Genomic DNA, 23,601 nt, shown 5'->3' with positions numbered 1-23,601 from the left:
TTTTATATAAACCATGGGAAGGTTAGAGGTAAGATGTTTTTATATAAACCATGGGAAGGTAAGATGTTTTTATATAAACCATGGGAAGGTTAGAGGTAAGATGTTTTTATATAAACCATGGGAAGGTAAGATGTTTTTATATAAACCATGGGAAGGTTAGAGGTAAGATGTTTTTATATAAACCATGGGAAGGTTTGAGGTAAGATGTTTTTATATAAACCATGGGAAGGTTAGAGGTAAGATGTTTTTATATAAACCATGGGAAGGTTAGAGGTAAGATGTTTTTATATAAACCATGGGAAGGTTAGAGGTAAGATGTTTTTATATAAACCATGGGAAGGTTAGAGGTAAGATGTTTTTATATAAACCATGGGAAGGTTAGAGGTAAGATGTTTTTATATAAACCATGGGAAGGTTAGAGGTAAGATGTTTTTATATAAACCATGGGAAGGTTAGAGGTAAGATGTTTTTATATAAACCATGGGAAGGTTAGAGGTAAGATGTTTTTATATAAACCATGGGAAGGTTAGAGGTAAGATGTTTTTATATAAACCATGGGAAGGTAAGATGTTTTTATATAAACCATGGGAAGGTTAGAGGTAAGATGTTTTTATATAAACCATGGGAAGGTTAGAGGTAAGATGTTTTTATATAAACCATGGGAAGGTTAGAGGTAAGATGTTTTTATATAAACCATGGGAAGGTTAGAGGTAAGATGTTTTTATATAAACCATGGGAAGGTTAGAGGTAAGATGTTTTTATATAAACCATGGGAAGGTTAGAGGTAAGATGTTTTTATATAAACCATGGGAAGGTTAGAGGTAAGATGTTTTTATATAAACCATGGGAAGGTTAGAGGTAAGATGTTTTTATATAAACCATGGGAAGGTTAGAGGTAAGATGTTTTTATATAAACCATGGGAAGGTTAGAGGTAAGATGTTTTTATATAAACCATGGGAAGGTTTGAGGTAAGATGTTTTTATATAAACCATGGGAAGGTTAGAGGTAAGATGTTTTTATATAAACCATGGGAAGGTTCGAGGTAAGATGTTTTTATATAAACCATGGGAAGGTAAGATGTTTTTATATAAACCATGGGAAGGTTAGAGGTAAGATGTTTTTATATAAACCATGGGAAGGTTAGAGGTAAGATGTTTTTATATAAACCATGGGAAGGTTAGAGGTAAGATGTTTTTATATAAACCATGGGAAGGTAAGATGTTTTTATATAAACCATGGGAAGGTTAGAGGTAAGATGTTTTTATATAAACCATGGGAAGGTTAGAGGTAAGATGTTTTTATATAAACCATGGGAAGGTTAGAGGTAAGATGTTTTTATATAAACCATGGGAAGGTTAGAGGTAAGATGTTTTTATATAAACCATGGGAAGGTTAGAGGTAAGATGTTTTTATATAAACCATGGGAAGGTTAGAGGTAAGATGTTTTTATATAAACCATGGGAAGGTTAGAGGTAAGATGTTTTTATATAAACCATGGGAAGGTTAGAGGTAAGATGTTTTTATATAAACCATGGGAAGGTTAGAGGTAAGATGTTTTTATATAAACCATGGGAAGGTTAGAGGTAAGATGTTTTTATATAAACCATGGGAAGGTTTGAGGTAAGATGTTTTTATATAAACCATGGGAAGGTTAGAGGTAAGATGTTTTTATATAAACCATGGGAAGGTTCGAGGTAAGATGTTTTTATATAAACCATGGGAAGGTTAGAGGTAAGATGTTTTTATATAAACCATGGGAAGGTAAGATGTTTTTATATAAACCATGGGAAGGTTAGAGGTAAGATGTTTTTATATAAACCATGGGAAGGTTAGAGGTAAGATGTTTTTATATAAACCATGGGAAGGTTAGAGGTAAGATGTTTTTATATAAACCATGGGAAGGTAAGATGTTTTTATATAAACCATGGGAAGGTTAGAGGTAAGATGTTTTTATATAAACCATGGGAAGGTTAGAGGTAAGATGTTTTTATATAAACCATGGGAAGGTTAGAGGTAAGATGTTTTTATATAAACCATGGGAAGGTTAGAGGTAAGATGTTTTTATATAAACCATGGGAAGGTTAGAGGTAAGATGTTTTTATATAAACCATGGGAAGGTTAGAGGTAAGATGTTTTTATATAAACCATGGGAAGGTTAGAGGTAAGATGTTTTTATATAAACCATGGGAAGGTTAGAGGTAAGATGTTTTTATATAAACCATGGGAAGGTTAGAGGTAAGATGTTTTTATATAAACCATGGGAAGGTTAGAGGTAAGATGTTTTTATATAAACCATGGGAAGGTTTGAGGTAAGATGTTTTTATATAAACCATGGGAAGGTTAGAGGTAAGATGTTTTTATATAAACCATGGGAAGGTTAGAGGTAAGATGTTTTTATATAAACCATGGGAAGGTTAGAGGTAAGATGTTTTTATATAAACCATGGGAAGGTTTGAGGTAAGATGTTTTTATATAAACCATGGGAAGGTTTGAGGTAAGATGTTTTTATATAAACCATGGGAAGGTTAGAGGTAAGATGTTTTTATATAAACCATGGGAAGGTTAGAGGTAAGATGTTTTTATATAAACCATGGGAAGGTTAGAGGTAAGATGTTTTTATATAAACCATGGGAAGGTAAGATGTTTTTATATAAACCATGGGAAGGTAAGATGTTTTTATATAAACCATGGGAAGGTAAGATGTTTTTATATAAACCATGGGAAGGTAAGATGTTTTTATATAAACCATGGGAAGGTTAGAGGTAAGATGTTTTTATATAAACCATGGGAAGGTTAGAGGTAAGATGTTTTTATATAAACCATGGGAAGGTTAGAGGTAAGATGTTTTTATATAAACCATGGGAAGGTTAGAGGTAAGATGTTTTTATATAAACCATGGGAAGGTTAGAGGTAAGATGTTTTTATATAAACCATGGGAAGGTTAGAGGTAAGATGTTTTTATATAAACCATGGGAAGGTTCGAGGTAAGATGTTTTTATATAAACCATGGGAAGGTTTGAGGTAAGATGTTTTTATATAAACCATGGGAAGGTAAGATGTTTTTATATAAACCATGGGAAGGTAAGATGTTTTTATATAAACCATGGGAAGGGACACTTTCATAGGTTAGGCCCTTTCTATGACTTCATGTTATAACTATATGCTACTATGTATGTTGTCATGACTACTGCACCAGTCTCAGAATTGTATATTAAGCATGAATATTGAATAACAGAACATTATTTGCATCCTTTTAACATTGTTACTCTACTCTAATGTATTAGCTGTTCACAGCAAAGCTGCATTTATTTTTTGACATGGTCAAATAACCCAAGCATAGATTGGTACATTTTTCTCTTCAAATTTGGCACACATAAACTATAAGCCATGACTAACTTGATCAAAAAGAATGGCACTAATTGACCTATAGTTGACCTATATTATTTTGACCTCTCCAGAATATTTGGAACAGGAAGTGTAAAGTTCTAAAACCTGTGTCAGATATTCCACTAAGTTTTTAATTGGCTCCAGTGAGTGTAATTTGCTCAATATTAGGAGTTGAGAAATAAAGTTGACGTCATTAGAATGAAGATATTCTCCTCTTTTCTACTGTAGGTATGTCATTCAAAATGCGTTCAGCCCCAGTTGAATACCCCTGACTTAGAGACTTGGAACTTTGTATGTAGGTGTCTTCCTCATGCTGAACAAATTTGCCTCAAGGACCCATCAAAGCACTATCGCATGAGTGGATACTTGCACTGTTCTCAGGGCAGGTCTGCCGGTTTGGACTAACAGGAGTTACTTTTTGTAGCAGGTTAAGAGAACTTACGCAGCAGGTTAGGAGAATTAACATGGCAGGTTGGGAAAATTAGGTTAAGGGTTAGGGTTAGCTAAAATGCTATAGATTTTCCCTGACGCAACTCTAACATATCTATCTACAACCAGGCCTGCCCTGAGAACAGTCTTGGTTTCCACTAATGCCTGTCAACTTCAAACTTTTTAGGGTCATCAAAGACATTACCATGATGAACCATGTTAAATTGGCATTGATATATAAAAAAATAAAATTAAAAAAAGGAAACTATGAACAAGGTGTTCTTTCAGCCATCTTGTGAACCCTGTTCATTGCTGAAATGCACACTTTTGATTCTCTCTCTCTCGCCCCCCCAGTATTTCTTCCACCACCGTAACAACCTGGACATCAGCTCCATAATAAAGGAGACATACAGGCTGATGGAGAGCACCCCAGCAGACATCCACCCCAGGACCATGCTGGCTGACTTTCAGCCTCTGACCAGGGGTCAGTACCCTGTCTTCAACAAGTACCCCACCTACATAGTGGAATACCAGTCTCAGGAGAGAGAGAGGATACGCCAGCAGGAGGTGGAGTACCTCAGAGAGAGGTCAGATTACATCATTATCACCTTGTCCTTTCTGTGGCATTCTAGAACACTGGCAAAGAAAAAATAAGGTTCACACAAAGTAAACTCGAATATCTTATGTCTGTTTTTTTTTCTTGCAGTAGCAGGGGGGGGGGGGGAAGCTTGACACGAACGTTTCGGTCAAAGCCTTCTTCGGTGTTTGTGTCAAAGAACAGTGTCGGATGTGTGCGTTTGTCTCTCCAGGCAGACGGTGCAGGAGCTGCGTGCGGAGGCGGTTCAGAGGCAGGCTGAGGACCAGGCGTGGTACACCCAGCAGGAATTACTACAGCAGGCTGAGGAGAAACGCAGGGACATCCTACAGCAGGAGGAGAGGAAGCTGGCTGAACAGAGAACCAGGTCAGAGAACAGACATACATACAGTCATCTATGTACACCAATTTATTACATCAGTCATTCACCCTCCAAGCCAGAATTGTGCATGCATCGTGTAGGAGCATTCAGTCAGCATCCTCAGAAGGAAGTACATTCTCGCGTAATATCACCCTCAACATGACACTCCGATGTCATAGTTATTGATCCTCATAAATGACTTGGTAGAAGCTCATTAAATGTGATGTCACCAATTAAGCTGAAATAGACTTGAGTTCCCTGGTCCAAGGTTAATTTATCGAACAGTCTGTAATGTGTCTCCAGGTTAGTCTCTCTGACAGTGTGTAATGTGTCCCCTGGTTAGTCTCTCTGACAGTCTGTAATCTGTCTCCAGGTTATTCTCTCTGACAGTGTGTAATGTGTCTCCAGGTTAGTCTCTCTGACAGTCTGTAATGTGTCCCCAGGTTAGTCTCTCTGACAGTCTGTAATGTGTCTCCAGGTTAGTCTCTCTGACAGTCTGTAATGTGTCTCCAGGTTAGTCTCTCTGACAGTGTGTAATCTGTCTCCAGGTTATTCTCTCTGACAGTGTGTAATGTGTCCCCAGGTTAGTCTCTCTGACAGTCTGTAATGTGTCTCCAGGTTAGTCTCTCTGACAGTGTGTAATGTGTCCCCAGGTTAGTCTCTCTGACAGTGTGTAATGTGTCTCCAGGTTAGTCTCTCTGACAGTGTGTAATGTGTCTCCAGGTTAGTCTCTCTGACAGTGTGTAATGTGTCCCCAGGTTAGTCTCTCTGACAGTCTGTAATGTGTCTCCAGGTTAGTCTCTCTGACAGTGTGTAATGTGTCCCCAGGTTAGTCTCTCTGACAGTCTGTAATGTGTCTCCAGGTTAGTCTCTCTGACAGTGTGTAATGTGTCTCCAGGTTATTCTCTCTGACAGTGTGTAATGTGTCTCCAGGTTAGTCTCTCTGACAGTCTGTAATGTGTCTCCAGGTTAGTCTATCTGACAGTCTGTAATGTGTCTCCAGGTTAGTCTCTCTGACAGTGTGTAATGTGTCTCCAGGTTAGTCTCTCTGACAGTGTGTAATGTGTCTCCAGGTTAGTCTCTCTGACAGTGTGTAATGTGTCTCCAGGTTAGTCTCTCTGACAGTGTGTAATGTGTCTCCAGGTTAGTCTCTCTGACAGTGTGTAATGTGTCCCCAGGTTAGTCTATCTGACAGTCTGTAATGTGTCTCCAGGTTAGTCTCTCTGACAGTGTGTAATGTGTCTCCAGGTTAGTCTCTCTGACAGTCTGTAATGTGTCTCCAGGTTAGTCTCTCTGACAGTCTGTAATGTGTCTCCAGGTTAGTCTCTCTGACAGTGTGTAATGTGTCCCCAGGTTAGTCTATCTGACAGTCTGTAATGTGTCTCCAGGTTAGTCTCTCTGACAGTGTGTAATGTGTCTCCAGGTTAGTCTCTCTGACAGTCTGTAATGTGTCTCCAGGTTAGTCTCTCTGACAGTCTGTAATGTGTCTCCAGGTTAGTCTCTCTGACAGTGTGTAATGTGTCTCCAGGTTAGTCTCTCTGACAGTGTGTAATGTGTCCCCAGGTTAGTCTATCTGACAGTCTGTAATGTGTCTCCAGGTTAGTCTCTCTGACAGTGTGTAATGTGTCTCCAGGTTAGTCTCTCTGACAGTCTGTAATGTGTCTCCAGGTTAGTCTCTCTGACAGTCTGTAATGTGTCTCCAGGTTAGTCTCTCTGACAGTGTGTAATGTGTCCCCAGGTTAGTCTCTCTGACAGTGTGTAATGTGTCCCCAGGTTAGTCTCTCTGACAGTCTGTAATGTGTCCCCAGGTTAGTCTCTCTGACAGTCTGTAATGTGTCCCCAGGTTAGTCTCTCTGACAGTCTGTAATGTGTCTCCAGGTTAGTCTCTCTGACAGTCTGTAATGTGTCTCCAGGTTAGTCTCTCTGACAGTGTGTAATGTGTCCCCAGGTTAGTCTCTCTGACAGTGTGTAATGTGTCTCCAGGTTATTCTCTCTGACAGTCTGTAATGTGTCTCCAGGTTAGTCTCTCTGACAGTGTGTAATGTGTCCCCAGGTTAGTCTCTCTGACAGTGTGTAATGTGTCTCCAGGTTAGTCTCTCTGACAGTCTGTAATGTGTCTCCAGGTTAGTCTCTCTGACAGTGTGTAATGTGTCTCCAGGTTAGTCTATCTGACAGTCTGTAATGTGTCTCCAGGTTAGTCTCTCTGACAGTGTGTAATGTGTCTCCAGGTTAGTCTCTCTGACAGTCTGTAATGTGTCTCCAGGTTAGTCTCTCTGACAGTCTGTAATGTGTCTCCAGGTTAGTCTCTCTGACAGTCTGTAATGTGTCCCCAGGTTAGTCTCTCTGACAGTGTGTAATGTGTCTCCAGGTTAGTCTCTCTGACAGTCTGTAATGTGTCTCCAGGTTAGTCTCTCTGACAGTCTGTAATGTGTCCCCAGGTTAGTCTCTCTGACAGTCTGTAATGTGTCCCCAGGTTAGTCTCTCTGACAGTCTGTAATGTGTCTCCAGGTTAGTCTCTCTGACAGTGTGTAATGTGTCTCCAGGTTAGTCTCTCTGACAGTCTGTAATGTGTCTTCAGGTTAGTCTCTCTGACAGTCTGTAATGTGTCTCCAGGTTAGTCTCTCTGACAGTGTGTAATGTGTCTCCAGGTTAGTCTCTCTGACAGTCTGTAATGTGTCTCCAGGTTAGTCTATCTGACAGTGTGTAATGTGTCTCCAGGTTATTCTCTCTGACAGTCTGTAATGTGTCTCCAGGTTAGTCTCCCTGACAGTGTGTAATGTGTCCCCAGGTTAGTCTCTCTGACAGTGTGTAATGTGTCTCCAGGTTAGTCTCTCTGACAGTGTGTAATGTGTCTCCAGGTTAGTCTCTCTGACAGTGTGTAATGTGTCTCCAGGTTAGTCTCTCTGACAGTGTGTAATGTGTCTCCAGGTTAGTCTCTCTGACAGTCTGTAATGTGTCCCCAGGTTAGTCTCTCTGACAGTGTGTAATGTGTCTCCAGGTTAGTCTCTCTGACAGTGTGTAATGTGTCCCATCTCCAGGTTAACAGCCATGAAGCGTGAGTTGAAGGTGAAGGAGCTCCAGCTGATGGATGCGGCCAGGAGACGCTTCCTGAAACACCAGCAGGACCAGAGACTGACTGAACTACACAGACTGGACGACCAGATACAGAGGAAGGTCTGTTTTCACTTCAGGCACCGCCCTGTGTTTTAATATTGAAAGGAAGAGATGCATTCTTTCAACCATCGTTTTATTTTGTGTGTAATGTGATGGTGTTTACATGTACTATACTGTATATAATGGTGTCTATATGTACTATACTGTATATGATGGTGTTTACATGTACTATACTGTATATAATGGTGTCTATATGTACTATACTGTATATGATGGTGTTTACATGTACTATACTGTATATAATGGTGTCTATATGTACTCTACTGTATATGATGGTGTTTACATGTACTATACTGTATATAATGGTGTCTATATGTACTCTACTGTATATGATGGTGTTTACATGTACTATACTGTATATAATGGTGTCTATATGTACTATACTGTATATACTGGGGTGTCTATATGTACTCTACTGTATATGATGGTGTCTATATGTACTATACTGTATATAATGGGGTGTCTATATGTACTCTACTGTATATGATGGTGTCTATATGTACTATACTGTATATAATGGTGTCTATATGTACTATACTGTATATACTGGGGTGTCTATATGTACTCTACTGTATATGATGGTGTCTATATGTACTATACTGTATATAATGGGGTGTCTATATGTACTCTACTGTATATGATGGTGTCTATATGTACTATACTGTATATAATGGTGTCTATATGTACTATACTGTATATACTGGGGTGTCTATATGTACTCTACTGTATATGATGGTGTCTATATGTACTATACTGTATATACTGGGGTGTCTATATGTACTCTACTGTATATGATGGTGTCTATATGTACTATACTGTATATGATGGGGTGTCTATATGTACTCTACTGTATATGATGGTGTCTATATGTACTCTACTGTATATGATGGTGTCTATATGTACTCTACTGTATATGATGGTGTCTATATGTACTATACTGTATATAATGGGGTGTGTATGTACTCTACTGTATATGATGGTGTCTATATGTACTATACTGTATATGATGGGGTGTCTATATGTACTATACTGTATATAATGGGGAGTCTATATGTACTATACTGTATATGATGGGGTGTCTATATGTACTATACTGTATATGATGGGGTGTCTATATGTACTATACTGTATATAATGGGGAGTCTATATGTACTATACTGTATATAATGGTGTCAATATGTACTATACTGTATATGATGGGGTGTCTATATGTACTATACTGTATATAATGGGGTGTCTATATGTACTATACTGTATATGATGGGGAGTCTATGTACTATACTGTATATGATGGGGAGTCTATGTACTATACTGTATATGATGGGGAGTCTATGTACTATACTGTATATAATGGTGTCTATTTGTACTATACTGTATATGATGGGGTGTCTATATGTACTATACTGTATATAATGGGGTGTCTATATGTACTATACTGTATATGATGGGGTGTCTATGTACTATACTGTATATGATGGGGAGTCTATGTACTATACTGTAGATGATGGGGAGTCTATATGTACTCTACTGTATATAATGGTGTCTATATGTACTCTACTGTATATAATGGGGAGTCTATATGTACTCTACTGTATATAATGGGGAGTCTATATGTACTCTACTGTATATAATGGGGAGTCTATATGTACTCTACTGTATATAATGGGGAGTCTATATGTACTCTACTGTATATAATGGGGAGTCTATATGTACTCTACTGTATATAATGGTGTCTATATGTACTCTACTGTATATAATGGGGAGTCTATATGTACTCTACTGTATATAATGGGGTGTCTATATGTACTCTACTGTATATGATGGGGAGTCTATATGTACTCTACTGTATATGATGGTGAGTCTATATGTACTCTACTGTATATAATGGGGAGTCTATATGTACTCTACTGTATATAATGGGGAGTCTATATGTACTCTACTGTATATAATGGGGAGTCTATATGTACTCTACTGTATATAATGGGGAGTCTATATGTACTCTACTGTATATAATGGGGTGTCTATATGTACTCTACTGTATATGATGGGGAGTCTATATGTACTCTACTGTATATAATGGGGAGTCTATATGTACTCTACTGTATATAATGGTGTCTATATGTACTCTACTGTATATGATGGGGAGTCTATATGTACTCTACTGTATATAATGGGGAGTCTATATGTACTCTACTGTATATAATGGGGTGTCTATATGTACTCTACTGTATATAATGGGAGTCTATATGTACTCTACTGTATATGATGGGGAGTCTATATGTACTCTACTGTATATAATGGGGAGTCTATATGTACTCTACTGTATATAATGGGGTGTCTATATGTACTCTACTGTATATAATGGGGAGTCTATATGTACTCTACTGTATATAATGGGGAGTCTATATGTACTCTACTGTATATAATGGGGAGTCTATATGTACTCTACTGTATATAATGGGGTGTCTATATGTACTCTACTGTATATAATGGGGAGTCTATATGTACTCTACTGTATATGATGGGGAGTCTATATGTACTCTACTGTATATAATGGGGAGTCTATATGTACTCTACTGTATATAATGGGGTGTCTATATGTACTCTACTGTATATAATGGGGAGTCTATATGTACTCTACTGTATATAATGGGGAGTCTATATGTACTCTACTGTATATAATGGGGAGTCTATATGTACTCTACTGTATATAATGGGGAGTCTATATGTACTCTACTGTATATAATGGGGAGTCTATATGTACTCTACTGTATATAATGGGGAGTCTATATGTACTCTACTGTATATAATGGGGAGTCTATATGTACTCTACTGTATATAATGGGGAGTCTATATGTACTATACTGTAGATGATGGGGAGTCTATATGTACTCTACTGTATATAATGGGGAGTCTATATGTACTCTACTGTATATAATGGGGAGTCTATATGTACTCTACTGTATATAATGGGGAGTCTATATGTACTATACTGTATATAATGGGGTGTCTATATGTACTCTACTGTATATAATGGGGAGTCTATATGTACTCTACTGTATATAATGGGGAGTCTATATGTACTCTACTGTATATAATGGGGAGTCTATGTACTATACTGTAGATGATGGGGAGTCTATATGTACTCTACTGTATATAATGGGGAGTCTATATGTACTCTACTGTATATAATGGGGAGTCTATTTACTATACTGTAGATGATGGGGAGTCTATATGTACTCTACTGTATATAATGGGGAGTCTATATGTACTCTACTGTATATAATGGGGAGTCTATATGTACTCTACTGTATATAATGGTGTGTATATGTACTCTACTGTATATAATGGGGAGTCTATATGTACTCTACTGTATATAATGGTGTGTATATGTACTCTACTGTATATAATGGTGTGTATATGTACTCTACTGTATATAATGGGGAGTCTATATGTACTCTACTGTATATAATGGTGTCTATATGTACTCTACTGTATATAATGGGGAGTCTATATGTACTCTACTGTATATAATGGGGAGTCTATATGTACTCTACTGTATATAATGGGGAGTCTATATGTACTCTACTGTATATGATGGGGTGTCTATATGTACTATACTGTATATAATGGGGAGTCTATATGTACTATACTGTATATGATGGGGTGTCTATGTACTATACTGTATATGATGGGGAGTCTATGTACTATACTGTAGATGATGGGGAGTCTATATGTACTCTACTGTATATAATGGTGTCTATATGTACTCTACTGTATATAATGGGGAGTCTATATGTACTCTACTGTATATAATGGGGAGTCTATATGTACTATACTGTATGGTGTGTTTGTTGGGGTCAGATGAACACCAGAGACCAGGAGACGGCAGCAGCAGTACAGGATATAGAAGTCAGACAGATGGAGCTGGAAGCACAGAGACGCCTGTTTGAACAGGTCAGTGACTGTCCTCATCACAGCAACAATGTGCTGGCTCTAAGGTTATCTACCACGCTTGTTTGAACTGGTCAGTGGCTCTAAGGTTATCTACCACGCTTGTTTGAACTGGTCAGTGGCTCTAAGGTTATCTACCACGCTTGTTTGAACTGGTCAGTGGCTCTAAGGTTATCTACCACGCTTGTTTGAACTGGTCAGTGGCTCTAAGGTTATCTACCACGCTTGTTTGAACTGGTCAGTGGCTCTAAGGTTATCGACCACGCTTGTTTGAACTGGTCAGTGGCTCTAAGGTTATCTACTTGATAATCAGCATTGTGCACAGACCTGCCCCTGAGACAAACACTTGTCATTCACATTTTCACCACATTGTATTCCTTGCAGCATAAAGTTAAGACACCGCACATCATTTAACATTGGCCATTTTAACGATATCCTTGCTACAGTACGGCTTGGTCTTCATTCACCAGACAGTGATGTCATGATGTAATCCTTGTGTCGTAGCAACTGTCCAAGGAGCAGGTGCGTGTGACTCAGGAGGTGAGAGCAGAGGTGGACACCAGGAGACACAGGTCAGAGGTCGAGGAGACCACCTTCCAACACCTCCTTAACAACGACACTGACATCAGCCTGGGAACCAAGAAGGTGAGCATTAATCTTCTGCATACTTCCAGAGACTGAATATAGTATAATAAGAAGATCTGGGGAGGGGGTATTAAAACATTATTTTTACAATTATTCCGATTTGTGACAGCTGCACAAAAGGAAAATATGAATATCTGTCACGGACCTGAATGGATTAAAGAAGCTCTCTCAGATAGGGGCAGTGCGTTCGACAGACTGACCTCCTCCCTGTCTCAGGTTCTACAGGAGGGTCTAGCCGAAGCAGGCCAGCTGGGAGTGGACACAGAGTGGCAGGCTGAGGTGATGAGGCGTCTAGACCAGGAGGATGCAGACCAGGACAGACACTACCACCAGCTGGCTGGACTACACAGAGAGACCCGCACCAAGGAGGAGCAGTTGGTCGACATCATGAAGGACATGGAGGGACAGGGGGTAGGACGAGAGATGATCATGTTGTGTAGGCTATATGATGTCTGTGGTAACAATAGCAGAGGAGGCTATATTCAGTAGGTTATTGAGGGTCATTGTCAACAAGTCTTATTAGTTACTGTACCTGTTGATGAACTGTACCTTGATCAACTGAATGCTCTTACACTGGGCGGGCTAGTGTCATTGATTTACAGTGGGGAGAGGTGGTGTGTAGTGTGTTTCAGTGGGAAGAGGTGGTGTATATTACATTGTGTGTTTCAGTGGGAAGAGGTGGTGTATATTACATTGTGTGTTTCAGTGGGAGGAGGTGGTGTATATTACATTGTGTGTTTCAGTGGGAAGAGGTGGTGTATATTACATTGTGTGTTTCAGTGGGAAGAGGTGGTGTATATTACATTGTTGTGTTTCAGTGGGAGGAGGTGGTGTATATTACATTGTTGTGTTTCAGTGGGAAGAGGTGGTGTATATTACATTGTTGTGTTTCAGTGGGAGGAGGTGGTGTATATTACATTGTTGTGTTTCAGTGGGAAGAGGTGGTGTATATTACATTGTGTGTTTCAGTGGGAGGAGGTGGTGTATATTACATTGTTGTGTTTCAGTGGGAGGAGGTGGTGTATATTACATTGTTGTGTTTCAGTGGGAAGAGGTGGTGTATATTACATTGTTGTGTTTCAGTGGGAAGAGGTGGTGTATATTACATTGTTGTGTTTCAGTGGGAAGAGGTGGTGTATATTACATTGTTGTGTTTCAGTGGGAGGAGGTGGTGTATATTACATTGTTGTGTTTCAGTGGGAAGAGGTGGTGTATATTACATTGTTGTGTTTCAGTGGGAAGAGGTGGTGTCTCTGAAGGCCCAGCTAGAGGAGAGGCAGGCTGCAGCCACAGCTGAGGCCAACAGGAGAGTCTTCCTCAACCAGGAGGAAGAGGAGACGGCGCAGCACAGAGACGACCTCCGCAGGAGCCAGGACCACTCACTCAGTGAGCCCAGCACCATAGAAATACATGTTGTAGGACAGACATTCTTCTGTGTTGTGAAGAGAGTAGGCAGTTGGGTCCCACTCTATAGATTATATTTCTATCTGCTACATGCTGAGCATTCTACACTACAGTCCTATCACCTAATGTTGCAGTATGCTTTTTATTCATACCAACATACAACACTGACAGAAGGGTACAAATAGGCAATGGTTCATGTTGAAGGTTTCAGCGTTCCTCTAAGCCAATGGTTCATGTTGAAGGTTTCAGCGTTCCTCTAAGCCAATGGTTCATGTTGAAGGTTTCAGCCTTCCTCTAAGCCAATGGTTCATATTGAAGGTTTCAGCGTTCCTCTAAGCCAATGGTTCATATTGAAGGTTTCAGCGTTCCTCTAAGCCAATGGTTCATGTTGAAGGTTTCAGCGTTCCTCTAAGCCAATGGTTCATGTTGAAGGTTTCAGCGTTCCTCTAAGCCAATGGTTCATGTTGAAGGTTTCAGCGTTCCTCTAAGCCAATGGTTCATGTTGAAGTTTTTAGCGTTCCTCTAAGCCAATGGTTAATGTTGAAGGTTTCAGCGTTCCTCTAAGCCAATGGTTCATGTTGAAGGTTTCAGCGTTCCTCTAAGGCAGGCAGTGTATGGCGTGTTGGTGACTAATAGAGAATGTTTTGGCAGGTCAACAGTGGGAGATGAGAGCCAGGTCTCCGTGCTCCACTAGAGGCCTGCTTCCCAAACCTGTTGCTTCTCCTGTTCCTGGTCAGTCTCAACAGCGTCACAGTCCCAACATCTGTCTAAACAACCAGTCTACCTCAGACGACTCCACTAGCTGTGAGTATTGCTGGCTGTCCCTACCACATTCACTGTTTACACCACTGCATTTATAGTTAGGTTTGTCAGATCTGTACTCCATAAGAAAAATATCAAAATAATTCAGATCTACCAAGACATTATTCAGTGTTCCCAATGTGCCTGTTCCCACTGTAATCTTGCTGAGTGTAGATCCATACAGTAAGACCCTGATGAGTCCTGTGGTACAGTGGGGAAAAAAAGTATTTAGTCAGCCACCAATTGTGCAAGTTCTCCCACTTAAAAAGATGAGAGAGGCCTGTAATTTTCATCATAGGTACACGTCAACTATGACAGACAAAATTAGAAAAAAAAATCCAGAAAATCACATTGTAGGATTTTTAATGAATTTATTTGCAAATTATGGTGGAAAATAAGTGTTTGGTCAATAACAAAAGTTTCTCAATACTTTGTTATATACCCTTTGTTGGCAATGACACAGGTCAAACGTTTACTGTAAGTCTTCACAAGGTTTTCACACACTGTTGCTGGTATTTTGGCCCATTCCTCCATGCAGATCTCCTATAGAGCAGTGATGTTTTGGGGCTGTCGCTGGGCAACACGGACTTTCAACTCCCTCCAAAGATTTTCTATGGGGTTGAGATCTGGAGACTGGCTAGGCCACTCCAGGACCTTGAAATGCTTCTTACGAAGCCACTCCTTCGTTGCCCGGGCGGTGTGTTTGGGATCATTGTCATGCTGAAAGATCCAGCCACGTTTCATCTTCAATGCCCTTGCTGATGGAAGGAGGTTTTCACTCAAAATCTCACGATACATGGCCCCATTCATTCTTTCCTTTACACGGATCAGTCGTCCTGGTCCCTTTGCTGAAAGACAGCCCCAAAGCATGATGTTTCCACCCCCATGCTTCACAGTAGGTATGGTGTTCTTTGGATGCAACTCAGCATTCTTTGTCCTCCAAACACGACGAGTTGAGTTTTTACCAAAAAGTTATATTTTGGTTTCATCTGACCATATGACATTCTCCCAATCCTCTTCTGGATCATCCAAATGCACTCTAGCAAACTTCAGACGGGCCTGGACATGTACTGGCTTAAGCAGGGGGACACGTCTTGCACTGCAGGATTTGAGTCCCTGGCGGCGTAGTGTGTTACTGATGGTAGGCTTTGTTACTTTGGTCCCAGCTCTCTGCAGGTCATTCACTAGGTCCCCCCGTGTGGTTCTGGGATTTTTGCTCACCGTTCTTGTGATCATTTTGACCCCACGGGGTGAGATCTTGCGTGGAGCCCCAGATCGAGGGAGATTATCAGTGGTCTTGTATGTCTTCCATTTCCTAATAATTGCTCCCACAGTTGATTTCTTCAAACCAAGCTGCTTACCTATTGCAGATTCAGTCTTCCCAGCCTGGTGCAGGTCTACAATTTTGTTTCTGGTGTCCTTTGACAGCTCTTTGGTCTTGGCCTGGAGTTTGGAGTGTGACTGTTTGAGGTTGTGGACAGGTGTCTTTTATACTGATAACAAGTTCAAACAGGTGCCATTAATACAGGTAACGAGTGGAGGACAGAGGAGCCTCTTAAAGAAGAAGTTACAGGTCTGTGAGAGTCAGAAATCTTGCTTGTTTGTAGGTGACCAAATACTTATTTTCCACCATAATTTGCAAATAAATTCATTAAAAATCCTACAATGTGATTTTCTGGATTTTTTTCTCTCAATTTGTCTGTCATAGTTGACGTGTACCTATGATGAAAATTACAGGCCTCTCTCATCTTTTTAAGTGGGAGAACTTGCACAATTGGTGGCTGACTAAATAATTTTTTGCCCCACTGTATCTTGTTTTCTCAGTCTCTCTGGACCGGGGTCGAGGGGAGCTGGACTGCAGAGAGAGGGAGTTGATGCAGGTGATCAGAGAGCTGCGGCAGAAACTGGCGGCCCGCGCCAAAAACTCCAGCTCAACCACCTCACACTCCCCCGTCTCACAGTGACCACAACACACACACACACACACACACACACACACACACACCATCTCTCAGGTGTCAGCTGTGCCTTTTTTGTTTTGCATATCTAGATTTGAAAACGAAACTGAAATGTTTTGTGGTTTTCTGCTCGTTTATCGTTTTGAAAGAAGATGCTGATGTTATTTGATTTAAGGAACATCTGTCCTCTAACCACCACCCTGGTGGTCACTAGCCAATGAAAACATTCCATGGTCTTAATGAGGTTTGTAGCAAAAAACTCTCTCCTGTGTGCATTTTAAAGTGTATTTATATTATGTTATTTAAGTTGTTTTTAAATGTGTTTTTAAGTATTGTTGAATCAACTTTGGGTCATTTAATCTCTGCCATGTTGACTAGTTTTAAGTCTTTGCCAGACTATACTCACCAGTCGTGCTTTGATCTGATGGTAAGTTATGGCTTGCTTACCTCAGCATAGGTATCCAGGTAATTATCCTTTAATAAAGCCTTAGCAAATTGTATTTGTCAGACGCTTCGTAAACAACCGGTGTGGACTAACTGACTCACGGGCCCTTCCCAACGATGCAGAGAGAAAGAAAATAGAGAAATAATAGAAAAGTAAAACCAGTTATAATAAATACACAATAAGTAAGGATAACTTCCGTACCAGTACCCAGTCGATGTGCAGGGGTACGAGGTAATTGAGGTAGATGTGTACATATAACTTGGAATACATTGACAGATAATAAACAGTAGCAGCAGCAAATGTGATGAGACAAAGTTAGTGCAAAAAGGCTCAGATAGTCCGGGTAGCTATTTGGTTAACTATTTCGCAGTCTTATGTTTTGGGGGTAGAAGCTGTTCAGGGTCCTGCTGGTTCCAGACTTGGTGCATCGGTACCGCTTGCAGTGCGGTAGAAGAGAGAACAGTCTATGACTTGGGTGGCTGGAGTCTTTTTTTAGGGCCTTCCTCTGACACCACCTGGTATAGAAGTCCTGGATGGCAGGGAGCTCGGCCCCAGTGATGTACTGGACCTTACGCACTACCCTCTTTAGCGCTTTACGGTCGGATCCCGAGCAGTTGCCATACCAAGCGGAGGCGTGCTCGGCCCTCCATTTCCTGTAGTCCACAATCAGCTCCTTTGTCTTGCTGATGTTCGAGGGAGATGTTCTTGTTCTGGAACCGCACTTCCAGGTCTCTGATCTCCTCCCTATAGGCTGTCTCCTCGTCGTCGGTGATCAGGCCTACTACCGCTGTGTCGTCGGCAAATTTAATGATGGTGTTGGAGTGGAATTGGAGTGGGTTCAGGTTGCCTGGGATGATGGTGTTGATGTGAGCAATGACCAGCCTTTCATGGCTACAGATTGCAGAGTGCTACGGGGCGATGGTCGTTTAGACAGGTAACCTTGGCGTTCTTGGGCACAGGGACTATGGTGGTCTGCTTGAAACATGTAGGTATTACAGACTGGGTCAGGGAGAAGTTAAAAATGACAGTGAAGACACTTGCCAGCTGGTCAGCGCATGCTCTGAGTACACGTCCTGGTAATCCGTCTGGCCCAGCGGCCTTGTGAATGTTAATCTGTTTTAAAAGGTGTTACTCATCGGCTACGGAGAGCGTGATCACAGTCGTCCAGAACAGCTGGTGCTTTCATGCATGGTTCAGTGTTGCTTGCCTCGAATTGAGCATAGAAGACATTTAGCTCATCTGGTAGGCTCGCGTCACTGGGCAGCTTGTGGCTGGGTTTCCCTTTGTAATCTGTGATAGTTTGCAAGCCCTGCCACATCCGACTAGCGCAAGAGCTGGTGTAGTAATATTCGATCTTAGTCCTGTATTGACGCAATGGATTGTGTATGTGTGCCATTCAGAGGGTGAATGGGCAAGACAAAAGATTTAAGTGCCTTTGAACGGGATATGGTAATAGGTGCCAGGCGCACCAGTTTGTGCCAAGAACTGCAACGCTGCTGGGTTTTTCACGCTCAACAGTTTCCCGTGTGTATCAAGAATGGTCCACCACCCAAAGAACATCTCGCCAACTCGACACAACTGTGGGAAGCATTGGAGTCAACATGGGCCAGCATCCCTGTGGAACGCTTTCGACACATTGTAGAGTCCATGCCCTGACGAATTGAGGCTGTTCTGAGGGCAAAAGGGGGTGCAACTCAATATTAGGAAGGTGTTCCTAATGTTTTGTACATTGTGTGTGTGTGTGTATATATGTATGTGTGTGTATATATATATATATATATATATATATATATATATATATATATATATATATATATATATATATATATATATATATATATATATATATATATATATATATATATATATATATATATATATATACACACACACACACACACAATGTACAAAACATTAGGAACACCTATATATATATATATATATATGTTCCTAATGTTTTGTACATTGTGTGTGTGTGTGTGTGTGTATGTGTGTGTGTGTATGTATGTATGTATATATATATATATATATGTATATATATATATATAATACAATCATTTTATTTCTTACCAATGTTTTGTATTGAATCTATAATCTAAAACATGAGTGGCTCTGTGGATCCATCAGGCAGGCTTGACAATGGTCTCACAGTGCGAGCAAGGGATCGATGCACATTGCAGTGACAGTCTGTGAAGAGTTCAGTCATGTGTTATCGGCCTCCACTGAGCTGATCAGACAGTCATGTTCACCTCTGTCACTCAACTAGACTTCTCTCCCCCTCTAAGGGCGGGAGTGCTTTAAACAGCCGGTCTCTGTCACGCTCTCAATCCCATAACAGCTCACCTGTCCTGCCTACACCTGTCCCCCACCACAAAGCAACCCACAGGTGGAATGTACTTATAGCAATACCTGACCCCATTCAAGTCAATGTAATTCTATTTCTATGGGTGTAGCCAACTGTACAATTGATGGGGGCAGGCCTCAGAAACCTCACAGCTGCTCTTCCATCCCTGTCTCTACCAGGGTTTTTCACTCAGTAGCAGCAGTAGGTAAGTACAGTTAATACGTGTTGATCAGAGAGCCTTGTACAGCTTCACTATGAACCTGCAAAGCAACGGCCTGTCTGTTCAGTGGTACCTGAAGTCCAAGCCGGTGGGAAAGGTGAGGCGGCGTGTACAGGAGATGAAAAACCCATCTGTCTCCCTGGTGTCTAGCGACGTTGACCTCAGCCACAACGAGAGCACCCGATTGGCCATGGACGCCCTGCTGAACGAGGGATTGGACATGTACCAGGAAGTACTGGCCAGAGAGGGCGAGGTGGACTTCCTGTCCAAGGAGGAGAAAGGTTGGTCTTTTTTTTTCTACTTTTTTACCTTTTCCTTTTATCTGCCTTAAACCATCTGTCTGTTCCTGCCTCCTCTTATCTGCCTTAAACCATCTGTCTGTTCCTGCCTCCTCTTATCTGCCTTAAACCATCTGTCTGTTCCTGACTCCTCTTATCTGCCTTAAACCATCTGTTTGTTCCTTCCTCCTCTTATCTGCCTTAAACCATCTGTCTGTTCCTGCCTCCTCTTATCTGCCTTAAACCATCTGTCTGTTCCTTCCTCCTCTTATCTGCCTTAAACCATCTGTCTGTTCCTGCCTCCTCTTATCTGCCTTAAACCATCTGTTTGTTCCTGCCTCCTCTTATCTGCCTTAAACCATCTGTCTGTTACTGCCTCCTCTTATCTGCCTTAAACCATCTGTCTGTTACTGACTCCTCTTATCTGCCTTAAACCATCTGTCTGTTCCTGCCTCCTCTTATCTGCCTTAAACCATCTGTCTGTTCCTGCCTCCTCTTATCTGCCTTAAACCATCTGTTTGTTCCTGCCTCCTCTTATCTGCCTTAAACCATCTGTCTGTTCCTGCCTCCTCTTATCTGCCTTAAACCATCTGTCTGTTCCTGCCTCCTCTTATCTGCCTTAAACCATCTGTCTGTTCCTGCCACCTCTTATCTGCCTTAAACCATCTGTCTGTTCCTGACTCCTCTTATCTGCCTTAAACCATCTGTCTGTTCCTGACTCCTCTTATCTGCCTTAAACCATCTGTCTGTTCCTGACTCCTCTTATCTGCCTTAAACCATCTGTCTGTTCCTGCCTCCTCTTATCTGCCTTAAACCATCTGTTTGTTCCTTCCTCCTCTTATCTGCCTTAAACCATCTGTCTGTTCCTGACTCCTCTTATCTGCCTTAAACCATCTGTCTGTTCTAGTATTGTATTTGTTGCACAATTGTAAAGGGCTTCCTCCCTGAAAAGCGTGGTATAAAAAGCACTAGATATAAATCCAATGTATTATCACTATTATGTTTCTTTAAAGGTTACATCCTGGAGAACGCTACAGACCTGAGCACCAGCAGTCTCTGTGAGACGGAGAACGACGACCAGGCAGAGGGCTCCACCGCCTCTTCCCAGACAGAGACCTGTTGTCCATCCATGTCTGAGAGCGAGCCCCCTGGCCTGGACCATGGCTGGCCGGCAGAGGGCTGGAGCTACCGCCTGCAGGATGAACCCAGTGTAGAGGTCTACTTCCAGTCTGACAGAGCAGCCAGCATGAAAGACCTGCTCAGAGAGTTCATCAGCAAGGCCACAACTGTACGTGATACAACTTTCACCGTTAACTATTTTTTGAGATGTCAATCTACTCTCATGATTATACCTGCATTGTTTTTGCAGACTTTCAGAAAGCTGCTGATGTTTGAATGCCCTTGAACGTTGGATAATGATGTGATGTGTGTATGAGAGTTTGATCAAGCAGATTCAGTACAGTCTATAATTAAGCAATAAGGCCCGAGGGGGTGTGGTATATGGCCAATATACCACGGCCCGAGGGGGTGTGGTATATGGCCAATATACCACGGCTAATGGCTGTTCTTAGGCACGACGCAACGCAGAGTACAGCCTGGATACAGCCCTTAGCCATGGTATATTGGCCATATACCACAAACCCCCGAGGTGCCTTATTGCTATTATAAACTGGTTACCAACGTAATTAGAACAGTAAAAATAATGTTTTGTCATACCCGTGGTATACGGTCTGATATAACACGGCTTTCAGCCAATCAGCATTCAGGGCTGGAACCACCCAGTTTATAATACCAAGAACATAATGACAACTAATAATGTGGAAGATACCATCACAGAAAACATGTCAAATGTCTGCAGGTTCTGGCGATTGTAATGGACACATTCAGTGATGTGGAGATGTTCTGTGACATACTGGAGGCAACCAGGAAGAGGAACGTGTCCGTCTACCTGCTCCTGGACCATGTCAACCTGCAGGTCTTTGTCAAGATGTGTGAGACGCTACAGATCAACAGCAATCATCTCACTGTGAGTATCTGCTAATGGTACTTTTCATAATGATAATTAGATGACACTAATGATTGCAAAGGTACACATTTCAGACATCTCATCTTTTTAACTGTACTGTAAAGTAGCAATTTTATGATAGTTTTTTTGTGTGAATCGTCATTCACTCACTGCTACATGAAATTACACCGTATTCTGTCTGCAGAAAATGTCGGTCCGTAGTATACAAGGAGAGACCTATTGTGCAAAGTCTGGAAGGAAATTCACTGGACAGATCAAAGAGAAGTTCATGATCGTTGACTGCACTGAAGTGCTGGCTGGATCATACAGGTACATTTCTGTTGTATAATTAGCTAATAGTCACATCAATGTCACATTATCATAATGTTATGATGGTTGACGTCATTCTGAATAGCAAAATCAATGCATTATGACTCCCCAGTTGTTTGCAACTATGATGATTTGTTGTAGTAATGTCAGTTCACTGTGCTCTTTTCCCCAGCTTCACCTGGCTGTCCTGGCAGGTCCACAGAAGCCTGGCTGTGCTCTTCAAGGGCAGCGCGGTCGAGCCTTTCGACCTGGAGTTTAGGAAGCTCTATGCCAGCTCCAAGCCTGTGCCAGCCTTCCTCACAGTGGCAGCTGAGTTCAACTTCAACCTTACCAGGCCTCTTCTCACCCGTCTAGCAGCCACCACCTCAAACCCACTGACAAACCTTCCTAGCCCCAGTCCTGGTACCACAACCCAGAACAGATACTTCAACAACCAGGCTATGGTTCAACCAACCACCACAGCCCAGCTCATATACTCTAACCAAAACCCAATGGTTCAGCCAACGACAACTGCCCAGCAAAGATACTCCAACACCCAGCCAACAGCACCACCAACCTCCCAATGCTTGGTGAATCAGTTGAACTACACAGGTCCCCAGAGCCACAGGTTTGACTGGATCACGAAGAGGCACACTGCAACCAGGCCTGTCATGTTCCAGAGAACCTTCTCCAGTGATTATAGTACTGGGGAAAACCTGGCCTGGCGACCCTTTAACAGCAATTACCTTCTTTATGGAGGGACAATCGGCTTGTTGGACAGACACCCACTTCTCAAGACTGGCCAGTGGTTTACTGTTCCTAAATAACTGAAATGGCAACATATCCCAAAGTGACTGAAATTTTACACCCTGTTTGAGGAAAATTATGTTCTCTCACAACTGAAAATGGGCAAGTAAACTTCATGGAGTAAATGTGCCAGTTTTCCTTTCCTTGATGCCTGGAGGACAGGAGGAGTACTTCAATATCTCATGAGGATGATCATTGTCTGCCTTAAGGCCGATAGCTTTGTGTTTCAGTAATGTTCATTCAATAGAGTAAAAACACGTCATAGACATGAATTCCTCCTCCACCCATCAACCCTGATAGAACCACACTGAGTGACAGCCTGGTGATGTGTGCTACGCTTACCCAAGGGCCTGGCCTCTTAAACATACCTTCTGCCAAATCTTGTGATCCATATACTGTCAAGCCTGAGGTAAGGTAGCTTAGTGGTTAAGAGCGTTGTGCCAGTAACCGAAAGGTCGCTGGTTCTAATCCCCGAGCCGACTAG

The 23,601-nt window shown here is 41.4% G+C and overlaps 2 protein-coding genes across 5 annotated transcripts in view; both read left to right on the top strand.

Moving 5' to 3' along the window:
- The window catches only part of LOC121542769 (TBC1 domain family member 31), a 25,331-nt gene extending 5,370 nt beyond the window's left edge, over positions 1-19,961 (top strand). For 2 of the 4 annotated variants that reach the window (XM_045208559.1, XM_045208561.1), the window contains 9 exons: positions 4,172-4,404; positions 4,627-4,779; positions 7,812-7,947; positions 11,812-11,904; positions 12,406-12,546; positions 12,763-12,957; positions 13,782-13,932; positions 14,602-14,754; positions 16,576-17,207. In XM_045208559.1, coding sequence (XP_045064494.1) covers positions 4,172-4,404; positions 4,627-4,779; positions 7,812-7,947; positions 11,812-11,904; positions 12,406-12,546; positions 12,763-12,957; positions 13,782-13,932; positions 14,602-14,754; positions 16,576-16,715 — 1,395 coding nt within the window. In that variant the 3' untranslated portion in view covers positions 16,716-17,207. Of the gene's footprint in view, positions 1-4,171; positions 4,405-4,626; positions 4,780-7,811; positions 7,948-11,811; positions 11,905-12,405; positions 12,547-12,762; positions 12,958-13,781; positions 13,933-14,601; positions 14,755-16,575; positions 17,208-19,868 lie in introns of those variants that run through there. The other 2 variants (XR_006657550.1, XM_045208560.1) reach the window with 2 other exon arrangements.
- On the top strand, positions 19,187-23,601 carry LOC121542768 (protein FAM83A). The gene is made up of 5 exons (XM_041852299.2): positions 19,187-19,999; positions 21,010-21,284; positions 21,855-22,022; positions 22,207-22,331; positions 22,504-23,601. Exons 1-5 carry the CDS (start codon positions 19,753-19,755, stop codon positions 23,135-23,137), a joined length of 1,449 nt encoding a protein of 482 aa, XP_041708233.1. The 5' UTR covers positions 19,187-19,752; the 3' UTR covers positions 23,138-23,601.

This window comes from Coregonus clupeaformis, chromosome 28 (genome assembly GCF_020615455.1).
Source record: "Coregonus clupeaformis isolate EN_2021a chromosome 28, ASM2061545v1, whole genome shotgun sequence".
NCBI lineage: Eukaryota > Metazoa > Chordata > Actinopteri > Salmoniformes > Salmonidae > Coregonus > Coregonus clupeaformis.
This window is presented reverse-complemented; position numbering and strand designations above follow the sequence as displayed.

Excerpts from the sequence above, each read along its gene's own strand:
- LOC121542768 (XM_041852299.2), top strand. The coding sequence starts at position 19,753 with ATGAACCTGCAAAGCAACGGCCTGTCTGTTCAGTGGTACCTGAAGTCC. Across the intron at positions 22,023-22,206 it reads TCAACAGCAATCATCTCACT|AAAATGTCGGTCCGTAGTAT; the intron begins GTGAGTATCTGC and ends TTCTGTCTGCAG. Across the intron at positions 22,332-22,503 it reads GTGCTGGCTGGATCATACAG|CTTCACCTGGCTGTCCTGGC; the intron begins GTACATTTCTGT and ends TCTTTTCCCCAG.